This window comes from Emydura macquarii, unplaced genomic scaffold (assembly GCF_026122565.2).
Source record: "Emydura macquarii macquarii isolate MOO-44397 ecotype Brisbane River unplaced genomic scaffold, CSIRO-AGI_Emac_v2 contig_2481, whole genome shotgun sequence".
NCBI classification, from domain to species: domain Eukaryota; kingdom Metazoa; phylum Chordata; order Testudines; family Chelidae; genus Emydura; species Emydura macquarii.
The window spans coordinates 1,544,786-1,569,596 of NW_027132618.1; the positions used below are offsets into that span (position 1 = coordinate 1,544,786).

The 24,811-nt window shown below is 39.6% G+C and overlaps 1 protein-coding gene across 3 annotated transcripts in view; it reads right to left on the reverse strand.

The window, feature by feature from the left end:
* Nucleotides 1-1,491: 1,491 nt before the first annotated feature.
* Nucleotides 1,492-24,811, reverse strand: part of LRRC40 (leucine rich repeat containing 40) — a 31,329-nt gene continuing 8,009 nt past the window's right edge. For 2 of the 3 annotated variants that reach the window (XM_067563370.1, XM_067563368.1), the window contains exons 7-15: nt 24,426-24,598; nt 23,982-24,072; nt 21,015-21,060; nt 17,199-17,307; nt 15,774-15,881; nt 13,226-13,336; nt 11,935-12,012; nt 5,532-5,717; nt 1,492-2,626 (exon numbers count right to left, since the gene is read on the reverse strand). In XM_067563370.1, coding sequence (XP_067419471.1) covers nt 2,521-2,626; nt 5,532-5,717; nt 11,935-12,012; nt 13,226-13,336; nt 15,774-15,881; nt 17,199-17,307; nt 21,015-21,060; nt 23,982-24,072; nt 24,426-24,598 — 1,008 coding nt within the window. In that variant the 3' untranslated portion in view covers nt 1,492-2,520. Of the gene's footprint in view, nt 2,627-4,988; nt 5,091-5,531; nt 5,718-11,934; nt 12,013-13,225; nt 13,337-15,773; nt 15,882-17,198; nt 17,308-21,014; nt 21,061-23,981; nt 24,073-24,425; nt 24,599-24,811 lie in introns of those variants that run through there. The other variant, XM_067563369.1, reaches the window with a different exon arrangement.

Genomic DNA, 24,811 nt, shown 5'->3' on the forward strand with positions numbered 1-24,811 from the left:
CATATTGTGTTTAGAATGCATTTTGCAGATGCTTTCTGTACATAAAAAAATACAGGGACTAAAACAATGCTGTGCAATGTATAGCAGAGCCATTTTTCGGCTTTGGTGTACCAATTTTTTCAGTATTTAAAAAGTGTTTTGAATAACATATTTAAAAAGTCTCTTTCCTGTACAAATAATAAAAGTCACCTTATTGTAACTAACTTTTGTCATCTTTTAACATAAGAAAGAATATCTATTATCCACAAGTAAATTTTACTGCTAGTCTTCTGGCTTATGGAAGGATTTGTTTGGTTTTTAATCTAATTCCTTTAAAACTGCTCTTTAATATGTTGTTTGATTTAATGAGGGGGGAAAAAAAGCAGTGGGCAGCAGGCAATGGATCACTTGATGATTAACTGTTCTGTTCATTCCTGTTGAATCTCCTGGCATTGGCCACTGTGGGAAGACAGGATGTTGGGCTAGATGGACCATTGGTCTGACCTAGTATGGCTGTTCTTATGTAAGATAATGACACAGTTATCAAAGCTGCAGTAAATATTTATCTACTAAATATATGGGCTTGCATGGGTAATGGTTGAGTTTAGTTTTAATTGCAGAGTTAGTTTAAGAAGTTCAAAGTAAAAAAAACCCAAACCTATACCAAACTTGCATGTATACTCCACTCATTCAACAAGTATAGTGAGGCATCAAAAATATACATAAAATTATTGCAACTGTATGATGAAAAGCTACAGCACGTGAAGGTCTAAAATCCAGTGTCTTTGTAAAATGTGCTTTGTATGGAAGTGTGCCTCAGTAATACAAGTATTACATTGGAAATAGCTATAGCATGCTGGGTATCATTCATTCAAATATGGATGGGGCATCTCTGATCTTCAACCATTCTTCCCACATAAATACAATGCCATTTATTTTTGAAGTTTTGGTTATTTGGTTTTTTTGGATGGGGCAATGTCTTAAAACACAGTAATTTATCTATTCAAACATCCAACATTCCTATTATGTGCCAGCTGTTTGCTGTCCTCCCTCTCCAAAGGATTTACATTGCAGGGCTGCTGCTTGTACAGTGTGTTGTGATAGTTTACTGTGAAAGGTGCTCATTAAATTTAAGACATTAGGGACGGGTGGATTGATTTTTGTCTTATTTTGGACCCACTCAACCATTCTTTATTTGAAAGTTTAATTGGAATGGTATTTTAATTTTGCTGTTGCATAAGAGAGAGAAAAGCATTGAATGAAAGCATAGTTTATATATATATATATATATATATATATATATATATAATATATCATGTACAGGATACCCACTTTGGCTGGCTTCTAAGGACATGAGGAGGGTGAATGAGGGAGAGAGGTGGCTTTTCTATTCCTAATAATTAGCACAGCAGTCTCTTTAGGTACAAGACCTGGTTTTCTTTTAAGTTCAAGCTGGGGGGAAATGAGTTGCAATTAGAAGAAAAAGGCTGGGAAAAATTACTTTTCTGAACCCAAAGGTATGTTCGCCTATTCCGAACTCCAGCATAACATTGAATTCCCTTGAAAATACAGCCTTAAAATGCGGGGAACTATCAGTTTTCAATACATTTTGGAAGTGAAGTGTTCAAAGAATAATGGTCAATGCAAACCACCATGGGATCCACTTTGATTTAGGCTACAATTTGTTGCATATAAAAGCCTAATAAAGAGCAGAGCTGACAAGCCCTTCCCCCTAAAAATGTATTACTAATGTTGATGCGGCATGCTTATTAAGGTGCCATTTCCAGGATGAACAAACCCATTTGTATGTAATATGACAAGGATATATAAATGTTATTGTGCTAGAGATCTTGATTGTATTACATTAAACTAAACAAAAGGTAATGGTTTACACCCATCAGGAAACGTTTATTCATTACTAGTAAAACAAGTAGAATTCAATCAGTTTCTACTGTAAACACATTCTTGACACTGGTTGTAGCACAGTTCATACTGTATCCTTATTATTATTATAGCATAGCTGTGTAATTTAAGGTTTCAGGCATTTAACATTATTAGTCAGGCAGGATCAAACTATTTGATTGAATTATTAAGAGGTCACCTTCTATAAAGCATTTCGTCTCACAGCTACGTACAAAACAAACTGAAGAAAATCAAAGTTTACTTTTTATGCAACTCCTTTAGTGTTCCTAAAATTAATTCATAAAAAGGTTTTTTTAAAACTGAATTGTAGAAAAAAAAACTGTCGTTGTTAATTGTAATAGCCTAAGAAATCACTGCATTACAAATAAAAAAGAAAATTAGCATTGTGGTATTTTCAACTGCAATGTTGATGTATGCAAAGCTGGAAGAAAATCAGAGATTTTATGGATGGCCATTTTTCAGGCATGCAGAATAAAATTAAATGCTTTATGGCACAGGCCAGTTGACAAACAGGAAGGAAGACAGTTAGAATGGGGTGTAGCCTTTGGGTTTCTGATGGTAAAAAAATCTTGCTTGTATTTTGATCCATAAGCCTAACAAAAAACAAGTGTACTCTGATCAAGTAGGAATTCGACTTCTTAGGTATTCTAGTACAGCAGCTGTTCCTTTTGCCAAAATAGCTGCTCGAGGCATGCGGAATGGATTTCCTTCTAGCAGAAGTGTCCTGGGAAGTAGAGAAATAAAAATGATTACAGTCAGTGCTTTTGCTTGGGCCAGCACATTAATACATCATGCACATGTATGGTTCCTTAGAAAATAAAAATCCTGCTTAAAGATGAAACAGGGTAGCAGAAATTCATAATATAGTGTTACTATTTCATGTTGGCCCACTCCAAACGCTAATAGTATGCCGATAGTTGTGTGTGTGTGCATAATATACACAGGCGCCCTGCAATACTGTACTACTTTATACTTAGGGGAACATATATTTTTTCAGTAAAACCCTTGGCCACTGGGCAGGGTGGGGAAAAAGAGCTTTTTAAAAGTAAGTAAATAAATAAAGTGGGAATAACTGGTTGGAGCACTGAGCTATGCTAAATGGCAACATTGCCTTTCCCCAACTCAGCTGTTACGCACATGCTCTCAGGTAAGTACAAGTCACTGGCCTTTTAAATCCTATCACCAGAGCACATTCCCATACGTTCCCCTCAAGCCTACCCCATCACCTAGGATCTGTGTTTTGCTGAACTAGTCAGACTCTTAGGCCACGTCTAAACTAGAGGGGGGAAAGATGTATTTTTATAATGTGTTAAGTAACGTATTAACTACTACTAGAGAACAGCACTTATCAGCCTACACAGGCTACATTTAATGTTCACAGGAAAACTATACTGCATAAGTCTGCAAGAGTCTCATAGCCCATATCTTCATGTTCTTGAAAATGTAATTATCCAATCAAGTCACTTGTAAAAGCCACAATCAGAAAAATAAGTATGCTATTTACTCAGAAATTTGGGTGACTCAGGACCTCCTCTAAAGCCAAATCAGTTGTGTAGCAGGTGGTCCTCACTCATGCTGCTAAGAGAACAACCGCTATTTCTATGGGAAAAAGCAATGCCAGGGTTCATAACTTGGCCATTTTAAACTATGCTACACTGAAGCTTGATATACAACAAGCTGTCAGCCCACTTGAGATTTCAATTTAATTCAGAAAATGGTTTCAATTGGTAAAGATATCAGAAGGCTGAAGAGCAGTTACTGAAAAAGTTACTTTTCCCTCTGTGACTTCAAAACCTTAATATTAACAATAAAATTTTATTTAATGAATTGCAAGAAGAAACACAGGAATTGGCAGACCAGTGATCCATTTAGTCTAGTATCCTGTCTTTGTCAACACCTGTAACATCAGAAGGTGAAAGAAACAACACAGTAAACGGTGAAATGATCTGCCCCACGTCAAGTTTCTAACCAAACTCTCATTTAGGGATAGGATTATTTCCTAAAGCTTGAGAGTTTATATTCTTAAAATCGTTATCTATTGAATCTAACCAAGGAGTTATAGCACTCAGCTAGCATGGAGGAGACACAGGGACTCTCTCCCACAACCAGGCATGTGCCCTCCATCCGAGCTGAGTTCTCTAACCACTGGCCTCTTGGATATTGCAGGGTCTCTTTCTCCCATCTCATGCCCCACATCATGCACCTAAGAACCCTTCCCAACAAATGTTTCATTGAAACCATCCTTTTCTATGTAAAGCTTTGCTTTCAACTAACTGGCATTTTCATTTTCTGACAAAAATGGTTTTGTCAAAAAATTCCTGACCAGCTCTGGTCTACACACACATTTCCTATTATCAGTTTAAATGTATTACTTTCCACTTTCGTCGAAAACCCCTAATCTTGTAGTATGAAAAAAGAGAAATAAGTGCTCTCCATTTACCTTCTCTGTACCAATCATTTTTATGACCTTTTTGAAATCTCTCTTCTCTAAACCAGAATAGTCCCATGCTCTTGCATGAGGAACTCTTGTTATGCCTGTAATAGTTTGCAATCCCCACCTCTGAACCACTTGTCTCTAGTATAAACTTTGATATTGAGCAAGCAGGACTGACCACAGTATGCCAGGTGAGGGCCTAATAATTTATATAGTGCTCATATAATTTTTCATTGTTATTTTCTATCACACCCTTTATGCACCTTAACAATTGCCTTTTTTCTATTTATTTTTAAACACTGCTGCAGCACCCTGAGCAGAGGTTTTCATGGAGCTTATACAACTACAGATATTTCTCCTGAATGTTCAAAGTAATTTAGAATCTAGAAATGTAGTTGACGAATTCAAACGATTCCTTCTGATGTGAAATACCATGCAGATGTTAATGCTATATTCATCTACCATTATGTTGCTCATTCACTTATCTTTGTTAGGTCCCTATGAAACTCCTCACTGGCTTTCCCAGTCGTCTACCCTAAATATCGTGTCCTTTGCAAATGATGTCATTTAACTCACACACACACCCTTTCTGATCATTGATCAATACATTAAATATCAGTCCTAGTGCAGAATCTTAGGGCAGCCTACTGTTAGTCTTTTAAGCAATTACCTTTAACAAATAGCCATGGAACAAGTGTCAATAAATGGGGCACTCTGCATGAGATGGAAGACAATCCTATGTTATGAACAATCCCTGCAATAAGGAAAGATAAAGCTAATCAAGAGTAGACCAGAAGCTTAATTCTGAATTTTCCGGGTTTATTAAAGTTGCACTAACTGCAAAATTCAACGCTCAAGGCCCAACTCCACATTCACATACCTCTATGCAATGTGAGTTAGCCTCTAGCATTAAGCATAATTTTCATGTTACTCTGTTTCTGTTTAATAAATAGATAGATAAAATCATAAACCAAAAATGTCCTCTATTTTTTTCATGGTTTCTCAAGACAAGAATTCCAGCTGCTTCATAACTGATGACTAGAGGTCACACATTTTATATGTTTAGAACTACAAGCAAGTACACTGTTACTCTATGGTTTTCCTTGTGACTAAAAAAGGCCCAAAGAAGTTATCAAAAACAAGACATGCTTTTATATAAAACAAATTACTGTACAGTATTAAAAAACAAAGTCACCTGAGAGTTACACAGTTTCCAAGTTCTGGTGGCACTTGAAGGAGGTCATTATTCTGAAGGTCTAAGGTGCCAAGCTTGTCCATCTTCCTTATTTGCAGAGGGTCAATGGATCCAACCTGATTGTTACCAAGCAGGATAGTTTCAAGTGTTGGGATGTGATAAAGAACACTGGGAAATATTTTAAACCTATCAAAAATGAAAAAAAATTCCCTTAAGGAATCAAATCAGAAAGACAATATACAAAAAGGGTAAGAAAACAGATAACAGTGAGGTGAAAGACTAGATTTAACTGAGTTTAATAATAAACACTTATTAAAAGTACATTTTTACACGTGCATTTTTGGGAGGGTGGAAGTTGTATTGATTAGTCTACTTCATAAACATAAAAGCAGAATGTAATTTGTATGATCATAGAATGATAGGGACCTCGAGAGATCATCTAGTCCAGTCCCCTGCACTCATGGCAGGACTAAGTAATATCTAGACCATCCCTGACAGGTGTTTGTCTAACCTGCTCCTAAAAATCTCCAATGAGGGAGATTCCACAACCTCCTTAGGCAATTTATTCCAGTGATTAACCACCCTGACAGTTAGCAAGTTTTCCTAATGTCCAACCTACACCTCCCTTGCTGCAGTTAAGCCCATTGCTTCTTGTCCTGTCCTCAGAGGCCAAGAACAATTTTTCTCCCTCCTCCTTGTAACAACCATTTATGTACTTGAAAGCTGTTATGTCCCCTCTCAAGTCTTCTCTTCTCCAGGCTTGCTTCATAGGTCATGTTTTCTAGACTTTTAATCAGTTTTGTTGCTCTTCTCTGGACTTTCTCCAATTTGTCCACATCTTTCCTGAAATGTGGCACTCGGAACTGGACACAATACTCCAGCTGAGGCCTATTCAACTCAGATGACTGCTCAGTGCTTATCAGACAGAGAATGCAAGACCAGTAGCACTCATTTTGTAAAACTGTAACATATTTTGTAGCTGGACATATTCCTCCTACAGTCTGAGCTAACAGTTTCTGTAAACACATTCATTACATTCCCCAAGCTTAATCCTGCTTGTTTTATACAGATGAAAAACCATCACCATTCAGATACCAACTCCTCTTCCCCAAATCCCACCACACTTATGACCACTTTCTACGTTAAAACAAGAGTCCTGCATTTAAAGACACCATGCTGACAGTCCATGGCACAAAGAAATTAAGTAGAAGCTTCATTACTTGTAATCATCCGGCATTTTATCCACCCACTTCTCCCTTATGGTGACATCTGACTATTGCAGCTCTGAAACACTAGGAAAGGCTGTACTGCACCACACAATTTAAAAATGATTCAGAAATACTTATTTACAAACTATTTATAGATTCTGCTAAATACTAACAGCTGTATTTCTCACATAATGCACAGCATCCAGTGATTTAGCAAAAAACTAAATCACCTCTCCCCCTCCCTATTTCCACTGCTTGTTTTCATTAAGACAGAGGCAAGATTTGGTTCCAAAAAGAATGTTTTTCTTTTAAATATTAATACAGGAAGAACCTTCAATACTGCTTAAAAACAAAACAGATCTTCACTGTTTTTGCTATAGGTTCAACCAGGCTGGATTGGTCTGTGGAGGCGGGGCCAGACAAGGACATTCTGGTCCTCCAGGTTGGAGATTAGTCACAGGGCTAACAACCCTGTCCTGTAAAAAACAAAATGTGTTACAGAAACAGCGGTGGAGAAATCAAACATTACTGTGTGTGATGGCCTTCAGGAATCAATGACTCATATGACAGCCAGTGGTGAAAGCCAAAAGGAAGCCACTGGCAGGAAGACTGAAGTGCTCAGCATCGAGATAAAAAAGAAACTTGGTTTTTGAAATGTACAGACAATGTACGAAACAGAAACTAGTTTAGGTCACAGCAGAGATGAGATGCTATAGATTACACATCCTGGGTGTCTGAGAGTAGATGGACAGGATCAGGAAGATTAACGGCAGCCTCTGGAGAAAGTTTGCTCTATTTTGGTCAGGATGATGAACATTATATGAGGGTGGTGCCACTCTTCTGAAAAAAGGAGAGGAGCAATCCCTGCTTGAATGGAAGCCCATCAGCAGCAGACTTAGGAGAGTTAGACTGAAAGAGAAACACAATAATATCACTCTGATTCAGTGCTATGCTCCAACAAATGATAGTGATGAAGAAGCAAAGAACAATTTCTACCTTAAACTACAGGTGGAGTTGGAGAGAGTACCATGCCATGACTTAACTATCGTCATGGGAGATCTGAATGCTAAGGTCGGTATGGATAACACAAATATTGACAAAGCAAAGAGAAGACATGGGTGTGGCTCTATGAATGAAAATGGAGAGAGGCTTGTTGATCCCTGCAATATGAATGATTTAGTCATCAGAAGAACTCTATTTCAACATCATGAAATTCACAAGCTGACATGGTGTTCGCCAAATGGCTGAGACAAGAATCAGATTGACCATATAATGATTAATGGTAAATGGCGACGCTCACTGACAGATGTAAAAGTGAGAAGGGCAGCAGACTATGGTAGTGACCATCACCTTGTGACAGCCTCCATCAAGCTAAAACTGAGAAATGGGGGTCCATTAAACAAGAAATATAGGTATTATGACACTGATAAATTAAAGTCACTCGAAATACAGAAAATCTTTGTTTTGCAGTTAAAGAACGGGTTTCAGGTACTTGCAGATCTTGAAGAAGAGAAGGGGAACCCAGATGAGGAAATCAACAAGAAGTGGGACAAAGTAACAACAATTTATAAACAAAGTAGTGAAGCCTGTCTAGGCTATAGGCAGAAGAAAAGACAGGAGTGGATTACACCCAGCACATGGAATACCATAGAAACCAGACGAGCCCTTAAGGAAAAAGTTTTAGACACAAAATCTCAGAGGCTAAAGGACAAATACCACGAGCAGTATAGTAAGGCACACTGGGAGCTTAAACACCTTGTGAGAGTGGATAACGACATTATATGGATAATCTGGCAATACAAGCAGAGGATGCAGCTGTCCGTTGTGAACAAGGAACAGTCTACAAAATGACGTGGCTTTTTAGTGGTAAATGGCATACAACTAACAAACACTCACAGGGACAAACAAGGCAACTACTGACAACAGAAAAAAAACCCCAAGAAATGCATTGGATAGAGCATTTCAGAGAACTGCTGAATAGAGAGCCACCTAAAGAGGAAGCAAACATTTGGGAGGCAGAAGAAGATCTTCATAATCAACACAGATACCCCAACAAAGGAAGAGATCATTCAAGTAATCAAATCTTTAAAAAATGGGAAAGCTCCTGGCAAGGATCATTTGAATGCAGAATTGTTCAAGGTTAATCCTGAGTTAGCAGCATCTATTCCGGCCCCTCTATTTACTCAAGTTTGGGGAAAAGAAAGAGTGCCAGATGAGCGGACCAAAGGGGTTATACTGAAGATACCAAAGAAAGGAGCTCTCAGTGATTGTAATAACTGGCCTGGTATTACACTTTTATCTGTGCCAAGTAAAATATTGTGTAAGATCATAGTCCAGCGGATATCGGAGACAGTTGATAGTGTTCTCAGAAAAGAGCAAGCCCGTTTTTGGATAGGACGTGGATGCATAGATCAGATCTTTACTCTACGAAATATAATAGAACAATGTTTAGAATGGCAACAACTTTACATAAATTTCATAGACTTTGAGAAGGCTTTTGACAGCATTCACAGGATCAGCCTATGGCGTGATCTGTGAGCTTATGGAATCCCTCTTTGTATAATTAACATAATTAAAAACTTCTATTCCAACTTTACATGTAGTGTTGGTCACAATGAGCTCAATTTTGAAGTCAAAACAGTATGGCAGGGGTGTGTTATGTCTGCAATCCTCTTTAACATTGCCATTGATTGGGTAATGTGGCGTGCAATAGAAGACATACCAAGACCTGGACTACGCAGATGATCTTGCTTTCTTATCACATTCCCATCACCATATACAAGAGAAAACAACTCGACTCAACATATTCAGCCAGCAAATTGCACTGAAAATCAACTGCAATAAGACGGATATCATGACTTTTAATATTGCCTCACCATCAGAAGTATGAATAGAGGATTATGTTCTTACTAACGTAGAAACATGCCCAGACCTGGGCAATACCATCAGCCAGGATGGTGGAACAAGTCAGGACATTTGGAACAGAATCAATAAAGCCAGGCAGGCATTTGGAGCTTAAACACAGTCTGGAAGTCATCCAAATATAACATCAAAACTAAACTTAAGATTTATCAGAGTTGTGTACTTTCAACACTACTTTATAGTACAGAAGGCTGGGAAATGGCAAAGTATGACATGTCCAAGCAGACTTCATTTCACACAACCTGCTTTAGAAAAATCCTCCGTATCTTTTGGCCCAGAACAATTTCAAATCAAGATCTATTCATACAGTGTAGCCAAGAAGATGAGCACCATCATTACCAGAAGGCATTGGAAATGGATTGGCTATGTGTTTCCATAATCAGAATAGCAATAAAATGGAAACTGGAAGGCAAGAGAAAACGAAGCCGCCCAAAAACATGGCGAAGAACTGTGGAAGCTAAGCTAAATAACCTGGAGCACAGCTGTGGAACCATTGAAAGAAACAGACAGGAGTGGAGGAGCTTTGTTGCTGTCCTAAACACCAGAGGCATAATGGGGGACTAACTAAACTAACTAACTAACACACCTTGGCCTCACTCATTTAAGCTATCATTCAGCCTGTGGGTGTCTGCATATAGTTTTTTGAAAAATAAGTATCATATGGTGCATGCAGAGGAATGTTTGCTTATAAACCCCATTGTGCACCTCTGTAAACTGCTTTGAAAGTTTGGCCCCAAGTTCACACACTATTGACACCAGCATAGACAGAAAAAGCTAGCATCTCTATGAATCACAGCCTAGTACTGGGTATGTACTGAGGCGAGTTCCCTGATACACTGTTCACATAGGGCCCGATCCAGCAAGATGCTGACTTCGATACATTCAAGCAAACTGACATATGGTTTCGAAGAAAAATCCTGGAGCAGGCACAAGGGACAATTTATATTTTCTTATAAAACTGACTTTTTTAAAATGGGCTGAAAATTATGTGAAACTAACCAGCACAGAGAAATGCCATTCATGAAAGGAATCAAAATCTATATTTTCAAACAGATTGTTTCATGCCAAACAGACAACAAGCTGGGCAGAAGTTTGTGTTTAGACTTTGATAAGAAGCAGCTTGCCCTGAAAAGCTTTGATTAACAACAGTGCCAAATGTTCAAGCCAGCTCCAAATCAGGATACAGTAGTTTCTTTCTAAAACCATGAGCCACCACTAACTAAAATTGGGAGATGCAAGATCATTGCAAGTTAAGAAAGTGATAGGCTTTGGTAGATACACTAGGTCTGGGAAAATGTTATTGCTGGTAGAATATGAAGAATAAAATAATAGCCCTATTGAAGTCAATGTCAAATCTCCCATTGACTTCAGCAGGGCCAGGATTTTAAAAAATGTATCTATCAGGGAAACAGGATGAAGCCAGTGAACAATAGGAAACCCTCAAAAATACAGAGAGACAACTTTTAAAAAATAAATCACAAGTAGAGTATATTTCCTCCCTCCCACTCCCTGCACCAATGACAGAATGTTTCTGTGTTAATTTATATTTCAGTGTGAGAAATCAGCAGATGGAAGTGAAGAACACTTGCACCTGCTAAAATATGACATGCAGTGTAACCAATTCCTTATTTAACATATTTGCAGAATGCTTTGAACATTTAAAGTGCTTACCGAGGCTGCAAAAGCAGGAAAAAGGTGTTTTTCATTGAAAAAACAATGAAATGAGATAACTAACATCTCAAATTATTCTTTTTTTTTTCATTAGTGACTTGGAAACAAAATTTCTTTACTAGCAGAATCATAACTCTAATATGGTGGTTCTCAAGCAGGGGTATGCATACCCCTGGGGATACACAGAGGTCTTCCAGGGGTATATCAACTTATCTAGATCAGTGTTTTTCAACTTGAGGGTCATAACCCCCCAGAGAGGTTTGGGGGAGGTCGCAAGTGCAGGGCCAGCATTGGGCGTGAGAAGCAGGGCAACTGCCCGGGGACCTGCGAAGCTAAGTTACATGCTTCAGCCTCACACGCAGTGGGATGGGGCTTGGGGAGGGCTCGGGCTTCTGACTCTGGAAAGGGGTACAGTAGTTGGGAAAGGTTGAGAACCCCTGCTCTAATATGAACTGGCTCAGTAGTATTGAGGAGATGGAAGCATTGCCATTTTCATCCTCCCAGGCACACTGTTTCAAACACACAATCAGGAATACCACACACTGGTCTAATTCTTGTTATATATTAATAGGCCTACTAGGCTTATCTGCAAGGATACTTACCTATTAAAGCAAAGATTTATTATTTGCAGTCTTGTAAGTGCTTCCATCTCCTCAGGTAAAGATGTCAAAAAGTTATTTCTGAATTTTAAACAAAGAAAAACAGTATTTATTAACTTTTAGCAAATTTAAGGTTTTAATTAAGATTTTCCAGAAAACAAATGTGCTAGTCCATCCTTGAGCTGATGTTGCTAACACTATGCTAAAGCATAAAACTGCCTCATGGGTATGCGAAAATCAAAGTCAGTGCAGATGAGCACTGAAATCATTGTTTTCTTTAGTATTTTGATTTTTGCCAGTCAATAGAGAAGGTTTTATCATAAAGATACACTGAAACATTTCATAATGTGGCATCACATTCATACACATTTGACAATAACTTTCAATATGGATGAGTAGGAATTAAGTAAATCAAATCTTTAACAGTCACTGCCATAATTTCAATATAGCATCGTACAATGGTCAGTATGACATACGAAAGAACAATCCAAGGAGTTGATGGACTAAAACAACAGGTAGGGACAGTGCAGAACATTTCAAAGTGTGTAAAGAGCTGGCATCCCCATCCCACCCCTAACATAGAACATATACATAATGGCACTGCCCAAACCCACCTTCTTTCTTAAAAGGTTTTCAGGAGCTTCTTAAATGAGAAAAGGAAGGAGGCTTGAGGAGACAACTTGTTTAAGCCAGCTTGTTTTAATTTAACTATGCCAATGCAAGCTGCCATGCCCCACTAGTTTTCACTTTGCACTGCACACTGCTAATAAGTGCCACTGACAATTCTACCACCTTGAATGAACACCCTGAGCCCCAGGAGAAGTTATGAAGATCAAGTGTATTCATCTGAACGACAATAAGGAGCCTACTGGAAGTTACTGAAGCCACTATAAATAGTTGCCCAAGGACACACACACACACACAGTTTGTGCAGCACAAGAGGATTATATTATTCTCAGAGAGCATAACTGTTTGGCGCTGCTGTTGCAGCTGCCCTTAAGGTTCTTTTCTCAGAGTCATGAACTCCATGAGAGCCTTTACATCTCTGAGGCAGAACATTTCAGTCAGATCATGTCTTATTCACATTGGGCTTGTCTACTTGATCAATTTTCAGTGCTTAAGTTGAAGCCACCTGATCATCATCCAACACCAAGCCTGCCAATAGTTCAACCATCACAGAAGCAATTAGAAAAATTAAAAATTATTTCAGTACTGCTGTACTGGACCAACAGATGGTTTAAAAAGGCATGAAAAGAAATTACTCTAAAAGGAAATCCAGCAAAACATCACAAACCTGATATCCAAATGTGTCAATTTATGAAGCACACAGAGCTTCAGGGAAATGGAAGAAAGTTTATTGAAGCCAAGATTGACATCACAGGCTGATTCTTTCAGCTCCACAATCCTGCAACCCATTACAAATACAGTTTATTATACAAGTAAAATATCTTCTTATTCTCTGTGTAAGTTATAAAAACCAATTTTCTTGTTATGGAATTCTGATAAGTCAGGGATTTTCTGTGCTCTTCGGGATTTCAGTGGCAACTTTGGCAGGAAGAAAATAATGGGAGATGCATTCATGAAAGTTAACTGTCCTCGAGACTTAAATTTTAATGCCAAGACTTATCCAAATGTCAGGTTTTACTATTAAAAGTGCAATCCGCAAACAAAATATTTCAGAGAGCTGTGACAAAAATAGACTGGACTTTCACTGTTAACTTCCTCACTGTAAATGTTATTTTACTAAAAAGGCACTGAAAAGCAACTCTTCTTAGTAGCCACAATGAAAGGGAATAAATAGCTCGTTTCAACGTTGCAATTAAATTCCCGTCTTCAATTTCTGTTTCATTGAATCGTTATCATGAATTACAGAGAACATTATATTTATTGCTCTGCTAAGCAGTGTGCTGAGATAATTTTGACACTCTGATGTGAACTATCTGGAAGTTCATGAAGTTAATTGAAATCCCTCAGAGAAAGGCCTTACTTTAACCAATAAGGTAATTAACACGCAGAGTACTCATCTCTCCAAATTGTGATTCTTCCTGAAATTCCTTCCTGTCAAACAGCTGTTCACATAGGCTGTTCACCTACACCTTCCTCACCAAGTCTTTAATACAGTGACAAAACAAATGGGGCTATTTAGATACAGACACAAAACACTGGTTTAATAAACTGATTTTTCTGCAGAATTGTAGGAACACACTTGCACTGAAGAGGAAATAGAACAAAATAACTGTCTCTGTCAGTTGTATTTGTTTTTGTTCAGTGACTAACGCAATGGAGTCCTGGTCCATAACAAGGGATACTGGGCACTGCTGCAATACAATAAGAGCTCTATATACAGACATGCAGGCATATATGATCATTATATATTTATTTTTATTAGAGACCCCCGTCAGGATCACGTATAAAGTACAAATGCTCACCCTAGAAGAATTTATAAGCGTTCATGCAAGGCTCAATTCTACAGCCTTTATTCAAGTGAGACTGCCATTGAAGATAATACAAATTTTGTCTGAATAAGGATTGCAAGATTTAAAAGTGTGGTAAGTATGTAAAATACTGTATAACAGCAAGAAACTAGCTAGTATAGAGAAGCAAGAGTCAATGTTATTTCGTTCACCTTTTTGAGTGTCTAGGTACTACAGCTTATATACTCTGCTTGTCAGAACAGCTAAGATCACTGTTCCTCTTACTGGTTAATATTTATTTTACTGTAGCTCCCAGAGGCCCTGATCAGGATTGTGGCTCCTCCTTCCCCTGGGTGGACTCTCCTTCTGATTCTTCATCTCTGCTCCACTGCGTGGATGGTGGCTTGGCAGTTCTGATCTATGGCTCCTAGCTTGAGCCACAAGGCTATTTGTGCCAGACAGGGGAGTCAATTTCAGTAGCTCTCAGTTCCCCTGTTCAGTACTGGGTTAGAACATCTTCATTCAAAACTCACTTCTTTCTCGAGGCCCCCAAACACTAACTCATGTAGTAAAAAGATACCACTGCAGTATTAAATAAATTAGAACTACGTGCATTCTTGTGTCGTCCATTTAGTCCGTAAGCTCCTTGGGTGGGGATCATGTCTTCTTTTAAATCTAGTACAGCACACTCTTAAGTGCTTTACAAATAAAAGACTGTGTCGCTCCCACTATAGTTATTGCAAAGCTTTCCATGGACTTCCACTAAGGCAGAATGAAGGCCAGTAATATCTAGTGTTAGTGTACTGGTGGTGTAACGTTGGGACAGGATTCCAGATTATCACTGGAGGGAGAAAATGTGAAAATGATTTATCTTTGCAGGAAACACTAAACTGAATTACCTGAAAAAGCTGCATTTTAAGTTGGACCTCATCTACAGCACAGAACTGTCAGCTCTTAAAGTGCTATATCCACCCAAATTATGTATAGGAAAAGGTGAACTTTGTAAAGATTCACCACACCAGTCAACTGGCTCTACTGGATTTTTATTATCTGAAGTGTCATTGAAGTATCCCTTCATTTGTTTCAACAACATTTAGCAAAGCAAAAACAAAAAAAACCCACACATGCACGTGTGTAATGAAAATATTATTCAGCCATGTCGTCTTCTAGCTATGCTTCTTTCACCTACAACTAGAATCTATGTTACATACCTGCACATGACTCATAATAAGCAAAGTTCTTTTTAAGAAAAGGTGCAATCGCCCTATTCATAACATTTTAAAATATGTATTGAAGCAGAAATTAAGATATGGAGTAAAAATTCTTGGCAACAAGGTTAAAAATACAACATTTTAACAAATTGTTGAGGGACAAAGGGAGAAAAAATTACTGGGATGTGTAATGACATCAACCAAGGAGTAGTTATACCTTTCTGGAATTTCATTCAGCTGATTCTTGCTGAAGTTTACAGTAGTGACAGAATTGCTTCCGACTGCATTAAATATTTCATCAGGAATCACAGCTGCTTGTTTCTCACTAAACAAGAAGCACATTATTTAGCAGAGTAACATGAACATGTCAATCAGTCTCTGTTCATTAACTGGACATTCATTCACTTTTAGACAAAGATAATCAACAGAAAAATTTATCACTGAAATGAGCATATTTTTAAATTCCTCAAAGGCTTCTTAATCAGGAAGCTATCAGAACATTGCGCTATGCCAGCTTGTGTAAAGGCAACTTTATCACCTCATGGTGTGATGCTGATCTGTTGTCAGACTGTGGAAGATAAGCAATGTTGGGCCAAGTCAATACTTCAAACAGGTAAGTGCAACAGGAAGAGATGTTGGGATTGTCACTCTCACCTCAGAACCAATGCCCCAGTTTAGTGCTAAGCGGTCCCTGCTGCTGGAGTTGTCATCTCTCAGATGAGAAATAAAGCTGAATTTCTGAACATTTGTGGTAATTAAAGATCTCATGGCACTTTTCATTAGAGAACGGGCATTAACCTTACTGTTCTGGCCCAATTCCAATACCAAAAATTACATTGTGCACAGTCACCCTGCAGTTTCGAATGGATGTGGTATTTTTCCACGTCCTGGCCTAACCTGTAAAGCATTGCTTACATTTCAAAAGTAGTTGAAGAGATTCCTTACAAACCACAAAGGGGTTTTAGGAGGGTCAGTGCTTAATATTTCTAAAATGCTTGAGATCTGATAAAAGGTGCTAAAAGTGTCTGATGCATTAACATTTCAATGAGCTTTAAAGAAACTCTGCCATAGAGCATTTGAGAAAACTGAAAAAATGACAAACATTAGTTGTCATTCAAATTTGCTTGTTGATATGTATGAGAGAGAGAAAGAGACAGACACACACCAGAATAGCCACATTCATGTGGTGGTTACGGCACTCACCTGGGACGTGGGAGATCCAGGTTCAAGCCCTATCTGGTTTGGAGCAGGGACTTGAACCTCGGTCTCCCAGAGTATGACTACACTACAATTAAAAATCCATGTCTGGCCTCCGTCCACTGACTCAGGCTAAGGGGCTGTTTAATTCCAGTGCAGACATTCCGGGCTCTGGCTGGAGCCTGGGCTTTAGGACCCTGCAAGGTGGGGAAAGAGTCTCAGAGCTCAGGCTGCAGCCGGAGACAAAATGTCTACATCACAATTAAATAGTTCCACAGCCAGAGCCCCGCGAGCCTGAGTCAGCTGGCATAGGCCAGTCATGAAGAAAGCTTCATCAAAAAAAGTTTTGACCAGCTCTACTACTGAGAGTCTCAAAGCAAAGGAAATGTAAAATAAGAAAGGATTATTACAGTTCTAGAAATAGATAGCCTTGCAAAACACATACCTATATTCTAATACTTTTAACACAGTTATGGCATGTATGTTAATCCTTGACTCACTTGGAAGAGTCATAGCTGTCACAGGAGACTCCTCATTCGGGCTAGTTGCATCATCTAGAGAAAACATAACCACATGTGTAAAAAACAGCATTTAATAAATGTTAATACTTGTATAAGTACACATATAGTACCCCTCTCTAGAGACCCTATTGTTTATCATCTACTATATTGAGGAAAATGGCGTCAGTGGTTAGGGAACAGTCGGGAATGTATCTCTTTAGTAAATTCAGAGGATTAAAGGAACCAAAGCTATAAACTATGTATGTATGGAGCTGCGACAACAGGCCTTAAGGTACCATGTACCCATTGGTTAGTGCATTGGTTCAAAAACTGGGGGTTGTGACCCCCTCATCTGTGAGCCCTGACCTCTGCCAGGCATGGGGCTGGGAGCCTCCTTGCTTCCTCTTGGCAGAGGAACATAAGGGGAGGGGGCAAGCGGTGATACACAGATACTGGTCAACCCCCAATGTTCTTCCGTGCCCACCTAGGAAACTGGGGAGGGAAGAGGGAGCGAGAAGCAATGACAGGGCTCCCTGCATCCAGGTCACTTTCCCCACTGGGCACTGCTGTGAGGTGAACCTCAGCAGCTGCTGCTCTCTGCCCTACCCTTAGGCAGCCCAAGTGGGGAAAGTGACCTGCCATTGTTCCCTGTTTCACCGCTCCCAGCCCCCTGGGGGTGCGTGGAGGAACAGCTTTCGAGGTGGGAGCAAACAGCAATAGCCGCTGCTCCCTGCATGCAGCTGTTTCCCCAGCTGGGCACAGGAAGGAGTGAAGAGTACACAATGCAGGGCTTAGGGGCGAAGCAGGAGTGGGGAGCCCACAGAGGTTAAGGGCAAACGGGGAGTGGAGAGCCCGTGGGGGCCAGGGGCAGGTGCTCACAGGGGTAAGGAGGTTGCACTCAGAGACTTGCAATGTGAAAGGGGTAACCAATACAAAAAGTTTGAGAATTGCTGGGTTTGTGTAAGGAACCGTCAGAAAGTACAATTATATTCTAAGCCTAATTTCCACTAAAGGAGGAAACTATACAGACTTTAAGCAGCACTTATGAAAACATGTGGAAGAGATATAGATTAGCACACCCAATCAAGCTTTTAATTCAGAGTGATCAAAACCAGCAACATGCATTATTTTTCAAACCAAGCTTCTATGAAACAGGACTGCTGTAGCCATCAGTTATCTAACACTCAGAGCTCATAGTAACAAACGCACCTAGATAGATATTGCAGTAAGTTTAATAACTTTATCATCTATCACATAGCATCTCCATATAAACTAAGAACTATATATAACTTTAGATGCTTAGGAGCTTTTGAAAATGGGACTTTGGGAGTCTGATAAACTATCTATATCCACATTCACATTACCCACTTACTGCTAGGATTGAATTTTTCAGGACAATATTGAAACAGACATTTCAAAAGCCAAGGGGAGTCAATTATTTTTGTCAAGGTCCAAATTTTTTGGTCAAGATATAAGCAAAGTCCAGACTCCAGAGAAAATAATTTTTAAAAATAACAATAATGATAATTATAAGAAAATAAAAAGATTTTGGGGTTTGTTCAAAAACATCTGGCGGTCCGGATTTGGCCCGCAGTCCACCTATTGACTACCAATGTCAAAAGCCATGTGCAACCCTGTACAAGGCACTGAACTGACTGTTTAATACTGCTATCTTCTGGTGCAAAGAGATAAACACAGTATAAAAAGGAATAAAACAAACATACATGGTCAGTGAAAGGTCTTATAGGAGACAGAATGTGTATGTGTATTCAAACAGCTATGCTCAAAATACGTGCTACCAAGACCCCTTCTACATGAAATGGAGAAAGTTTCTCTAAAGTCCTAAATGTATGAGGTACTTTATTTATAGATATCTATTTATCATGCAAACCAAATCACTAGATAATTTAATTAGTTTTCAGGCAAGGTACTATATTTTTCCCATTAGTTTTATAACAGAGTCACTCAAATGAAAGATCCTGAGAAATTCTGGATATGGTAGAAAGATTCATGGAGCAATTTTCTCTCTTGAAAAGGGCAGAAACAAGCACAAGCAGTGGGTGGAGCTAAGGCTAGAGAGGGATCAGTCCCCATCCCCCCACAATCTATTTTCTGAGCCATCACACTTCCTGGGTGCAAGTTTGGCAAGTGAAGCCATGTCTGATGACACCCAGGGCCAGGAAGAGGGCAGGGTGGTGTATCGTGGAGGAGAGGTTGCTGGCTCTCGAATCCCAGCAGCTGTAACTAGATTCCTCAGTCCCCAGAGGGGGCAGCTGGCTTCTGAGCAGTACTTCCTGAGACAGTTCACTGGGACGAGCTGAAACTCCCTTGGGAAGGCATAAATCCTGAGGTGATGGGGAAGGAAAGGACAGATCCGAAGGCGCTGCATCTGGCAGTGCCAAAGCCAAAAAGGGTGCGGGTGCATGCAGATGTGCACATCAAATGATGCTATGGCAGGCTCCTCTGCATCTAGAGCAGCGAGAGCCAACAGACCAGAGCTGGGAGTCAATGGGCCAGAGTGGGGAGCAAGCACCTGCCATGGGACAGGATCTGCACTTCAGGATGAGTGTGGGGTGGGTTCAGGCCCTGCCAAAGAATATTTTCAGCAGTCATCTATAGAAACAAATAACCATCCATGAGCCACAAACATTTCCACATTAAAGTTCATTATAATCAGTAACTGCCACCATTTAATCTACCCAAATTCTAACCTAAAATTTTTCAAAAACGCCTAAGTGGTTTATAAACCAAAGTCTCATTTTCAAAAGTTCCTAAGATTCTAAAGTTACTTTTAAAAATGGGACTTTGACTCATAAGTCACTTAGGTGCTTTTGAAAATTTTATCCAGGGTCTTTCTTACTATTACAGAGCTTTTAAACTCTGCTATCCAGAGTGGTAGAGGCTAGATTCTAAGGTATGTTTTCCAAGATCAAATCAGTTTTCTCCATTCAACATACAGAGAAAGTACCCCACCAAAGTATCAAACTGGCTGTCCAGAGAAATAACGTTCCTGAAACATTCAATCTAATTCTCAAGTTAGCCACAACAACGCTAATGGAAATAAACCACTAAACAGAGAGAGGCCAGTTAAGATGAACCTGGATTTGAACATTTATAATAATTATTTTTCCTTCTAGTTACAGGCAAGCCAAAAATACTGCTGTTCACAATTACATTCTTAATTAGCTAAAGTAAGTCCTGATGGCACAAAAGACAGTTTAAGGGAGACTCACCTACATATACAACTACTAAGGCAGTTTAAATTTGTAATCCCCAGGGTAAGGTTATTTTGCAAGTACAATTAACGTTCAAGTAGAGGATCAGCATTTCTCACCGTACAATCAAGCCACTGGGCAAATGAAGGAGCTTAAAAAGGGAGAACTGCAGGACACAGGCCAACTGGGAGGTTCAGAAAAAAAGCTAACATCTAAATTCTTTATGAAGAAGTTAGGGGCCATAAACTCACAGGAGCACATGAGGAAAACATTTTACAATTAACGTTATTCTAAATATCCCAGAACAAATTCTCATTATTTGGATATAGTCAAATTGGTGTCATCCTCTGTGAAAATGAGGAAAGGAGACATCAGTGTTGAATTATAAAAACAAATTATTGTGGAAAAAGAGCATTGCTAATCATACTAGGAAAACTAGATGAGATAGAACAACAGTTGCCCTGGTTAAGTTATTAGGCATTTAAAGCCTCAACACTTATTTTCTTAAGTCTTTTCTTTCAACATATATTGCACAGTATAGTGTACCTTGGATTTTGCTTCTCAGATACTTCAGAAGTTCTTGAGTGCCTTTCTAAAAATGCAGAGAAAAAACAAAGATAAAAGCACTTGTTAATCAGCATTTCTGTCGTTTTATTAGAAACAATGAATGAAAAGTGTCAATATTGTAGGGAAGGCTCATAGCACTTCATGTTATTAAGGTTGCCTGACACTTCCCATTATAAGACCATGTTTTCAAATGCTTACCAACTTTGCCAAACTTTAATCGTTTGGGCTGAAGATTTTCATGTCTGGTATCTGCCTCAGGCTAATGTTTTTGGAAAATGTCAGCCATTTCCAAGTATGAAGTCAGGAAAAAAACATTGTTTTGCCAATGTTAAAAAATTCTGGTGACATTTTCTTTAAGAAGTGCTAATGCCTTCATGCTTTGGAGTAAGGACTTGAAATTTGGCAGGGGGTGGGCAATTGGGCTGGTCCTGTGAATATCCACCCAGATTTGACTAAATTTCATAAGCCCTTGAAAAATCTCAGTTCACACAAGTTCAGTAGAGACTTCCTCACAGAGTGATCAGTTCAGTTTTCTGTACACACTTCTCCATAAAGTGACTGGTCAGGTTTCCTCCAGCCTCAGGATATAGAGGTGAAGCCATATTTTCCCTGTAATTGTCACTCCTGGCTGCTGCAGGGCTAGGAAATAGAACTGAGGGTATGTAGTCTGTCTCTGCAGCGCTCTCAATGATCTCCCTGCTGACATCCAGGCAGCATGGAAGAGGGAACCTAACTAGAGCTGGACTAGTGGGAGAGAAAGGATGGGACAAGGAGCTAGTGAGACTGGGACTGGAAAAGAGGGAGAGCGCAGGGGAAGAGAGAAACTGTGACTGGGTTTAGGCCCACTCATAACTAAAGGCCTGTCCCCTCAGTTAAGGGGGATGAACCACTAAGCCCAGGCCACAATTAATTTCTGGAGACAACAAATGACCTCACTCCCATTTCTGTTGTTTCAAACATTAACAAATCAGGGATCTAGAGGGGGACACTGAGCAGAGAACCCCCCCTCCCCCAACAGGTGCCCACTGTTCCTCAAAGGCATTCAGGGAGTCAGTGGATTCTTCTCAGAGACATGTTTGGATAAGGGAATGGAAATAGGCCCCACAGCCACAGATCACCCCCCATCCAGCTTCCTCCTCCTGGCATAATGGATGGCCATTTTGGCCAGTGCCAGGAGGAGGCTGACAAGATGGTCCTGCAACTTTGTAGGGCCACAGATGGGGTGTGCAAAAAATCAGGAGGTGAGGGGAGAGGCACAGCCAGAACCTCAGTAAAAGGTTCTGAAGGAGTTGGAAGAGGGGCTGCAACCTGACACACCCTACATAGATGTGTGCTGTCAAAGGTATATAGTGAATGAAGCAGGGGATTGCAGGGGGAAAAAAAGGATGGCCTAACAGTTAAGCAGATGAATGCTGTTCTGGGGAACTGGATTCTACGCCTGCCTCTGCCACAGAGTTGCTATGTGATGCTAGGACAGGCATTTAAACCAAACTTTTCATAGGTAGTTACTAATTGTGCATTCCTCATTTACTGGTGCCTAACTGAGACAATGGGGTCTGATTTACAGAAGCACTGAGCAAACAAAACTGCAGCTGAAGTCAATGGGAGTTCTGCTTTGAACATACAAAGTGTTATATAATGTTAAGTGCTCTGAAAAATCAGGTTCTAGGTATCTCAAATTGGGCAGCCAAAATCTGTGGATACTTCTGACCTTAATCTCACTGTGCCTCAGTTCCCCCATCTGTAAAATGGGGGTAATATCACAGCCTCATTTCACAGGGGTATTGTAAACAATAATCCATGATTTCTGAAGCACTCAGATACTATAATGACAAGCATCTGTGATGGAGTATACAAACCCTGTACCAGCAAAGAGAAGTTAAGAACCTACTCTGAGATTGGGCAACCCTACTCTGCCACACCTGCAAAGCACGTATGGCTCAGAGGAGCTCAATAAGAAGAACAGACCAGCTCACTCGGAGGGCAGACCGCGGAGATAAATTGACCTACACATGCAGCTCCTGGGAAGAAGCTCTGGAGGTGGTTCAGCTGCCTGAGCTTTCTGGCTGTGGTGACTTTGGCAAACTCAAAGAGAAGGGACATGCAAACCCTCAGAAGGTCTGAGACTTTACCTTTGATTTCAGTTTTTAGTGACTTTATACACTGGGAAAGGGGGGACTGGCAAGAAGTGATCCAGGGAAGTAAGTGTAGCATTTTAGGTGCAAAACTTAGCTGCCTATAGTTGAGCCTGGAACTGAACCCTAGGAGTGGGCAGGTGCCTATTCCTGATATGGGGGAATTGGGACAAGAAAAGGCCCTGAAATCAAAGAGTCAAGACCCTGAGACCTTGACCCAGGGAGGCCTGGAGCCCTTCGCCTGACCATATGATGACTATATGTTGCTAGACTCTTTATGTATCCCCAAAAGGGCAGACATAAATATATGTGACCTGGACAAAGGGCTGATTCACAAGAGCAGGCAGACCATTGCAAGGCTGGAGCAGTTCTCTGCAGGGCATGCCCGGGAAGAGGAGAGCTTGCTACACCTACACCCAGCCACAATGGGGTACTTGGAGTGAGTCAACACCTGCACAAAACCCCACAAGGAAATTAGTAATTCTGTATTCACAGCAGGCTTTGAATAGTATGCAGGCTACACAATAAAGAATGAGGAGGAAAACAAAGTATTAAACAGCTGCTCACTAGCTGAATATCCATCGTGTGCACTGAATGAGGTATGATATAATAAAATAAGAAAAGACTATACCATAAAAGCATATACATGGCAGGGGACAACGTGAATTAAGGTTACACAGGAAACCTTAATTCTGGCATTCCCTAACTTTTGACTGCTTCCCTTTGTAATTTAAATAAAGTCCTTTAACATAGTTTTTTGCATGTATAGTACAAATATATCAAGCTGTATCTGATTCCTAAGTGTACTTACCTGTAAAATGTCTCTTCGAACAGTTCTCATAGGATTTCCCTCTAGTGCCAGGAGTTTCAAGTGAGGAAGGTTCCCCAGAGCATAAGGTAAGCTGCAAATAGAAGTACCTTATTTCAAAGAGTGACTTCAACAAAGGTATTATATGGTTAGCACCGGTCAGTCAGATTGCCTAGTATTGTGAACCTTAGGTTTAACAGTAAGAGACATGTGATATCCTTGTGTAAGAAAGGAGATGTAGTAGAATCAAGACCACAAAAGGTAGTGAATCAGAAGAACCCGTTCAGAGTTCAATTTTTTTTATAACAATCATTTTACAAAAAAACTGAAGCACAATATACATTTATAACTACAGAGTTATTAGAATAATAATTCACTGCTTCAAACAATGAAGATGGATTTCATTAGCTATGCCTCACCACAGATTCATGTGGTTTTTAATCTTACCTACTAATATCATTGTTGGTTAAGTCAAGTCGCTCCAACCCCTGAAGCAGAGTAATTTCATCAGGCAGTGATTTTAGCTTGTTATCTCTAAGCTCTAACACACAGAGAGAATTCAGATGCTTAAGATGCTCTGCATTTAACACTTCAATCTGATTTTCACCAACATGTAACTCCTATAGAAGCAGAAATCACAATTATATTTCTGTGGCAAAATGTAATTTATTCATCTCAACTCTGCACCTTCATTTTTGGGCGTCCAACTTGACACGGAGAAGGGGGTAATGCTCATAATTACAAGTCACTTCTGAACCTTCTTGTCCATAAGAACCCATGTTTGAACTTTTTAGCCTTAAATCTTTTCTATCCTTAAAGCTGTGTTGCTTATC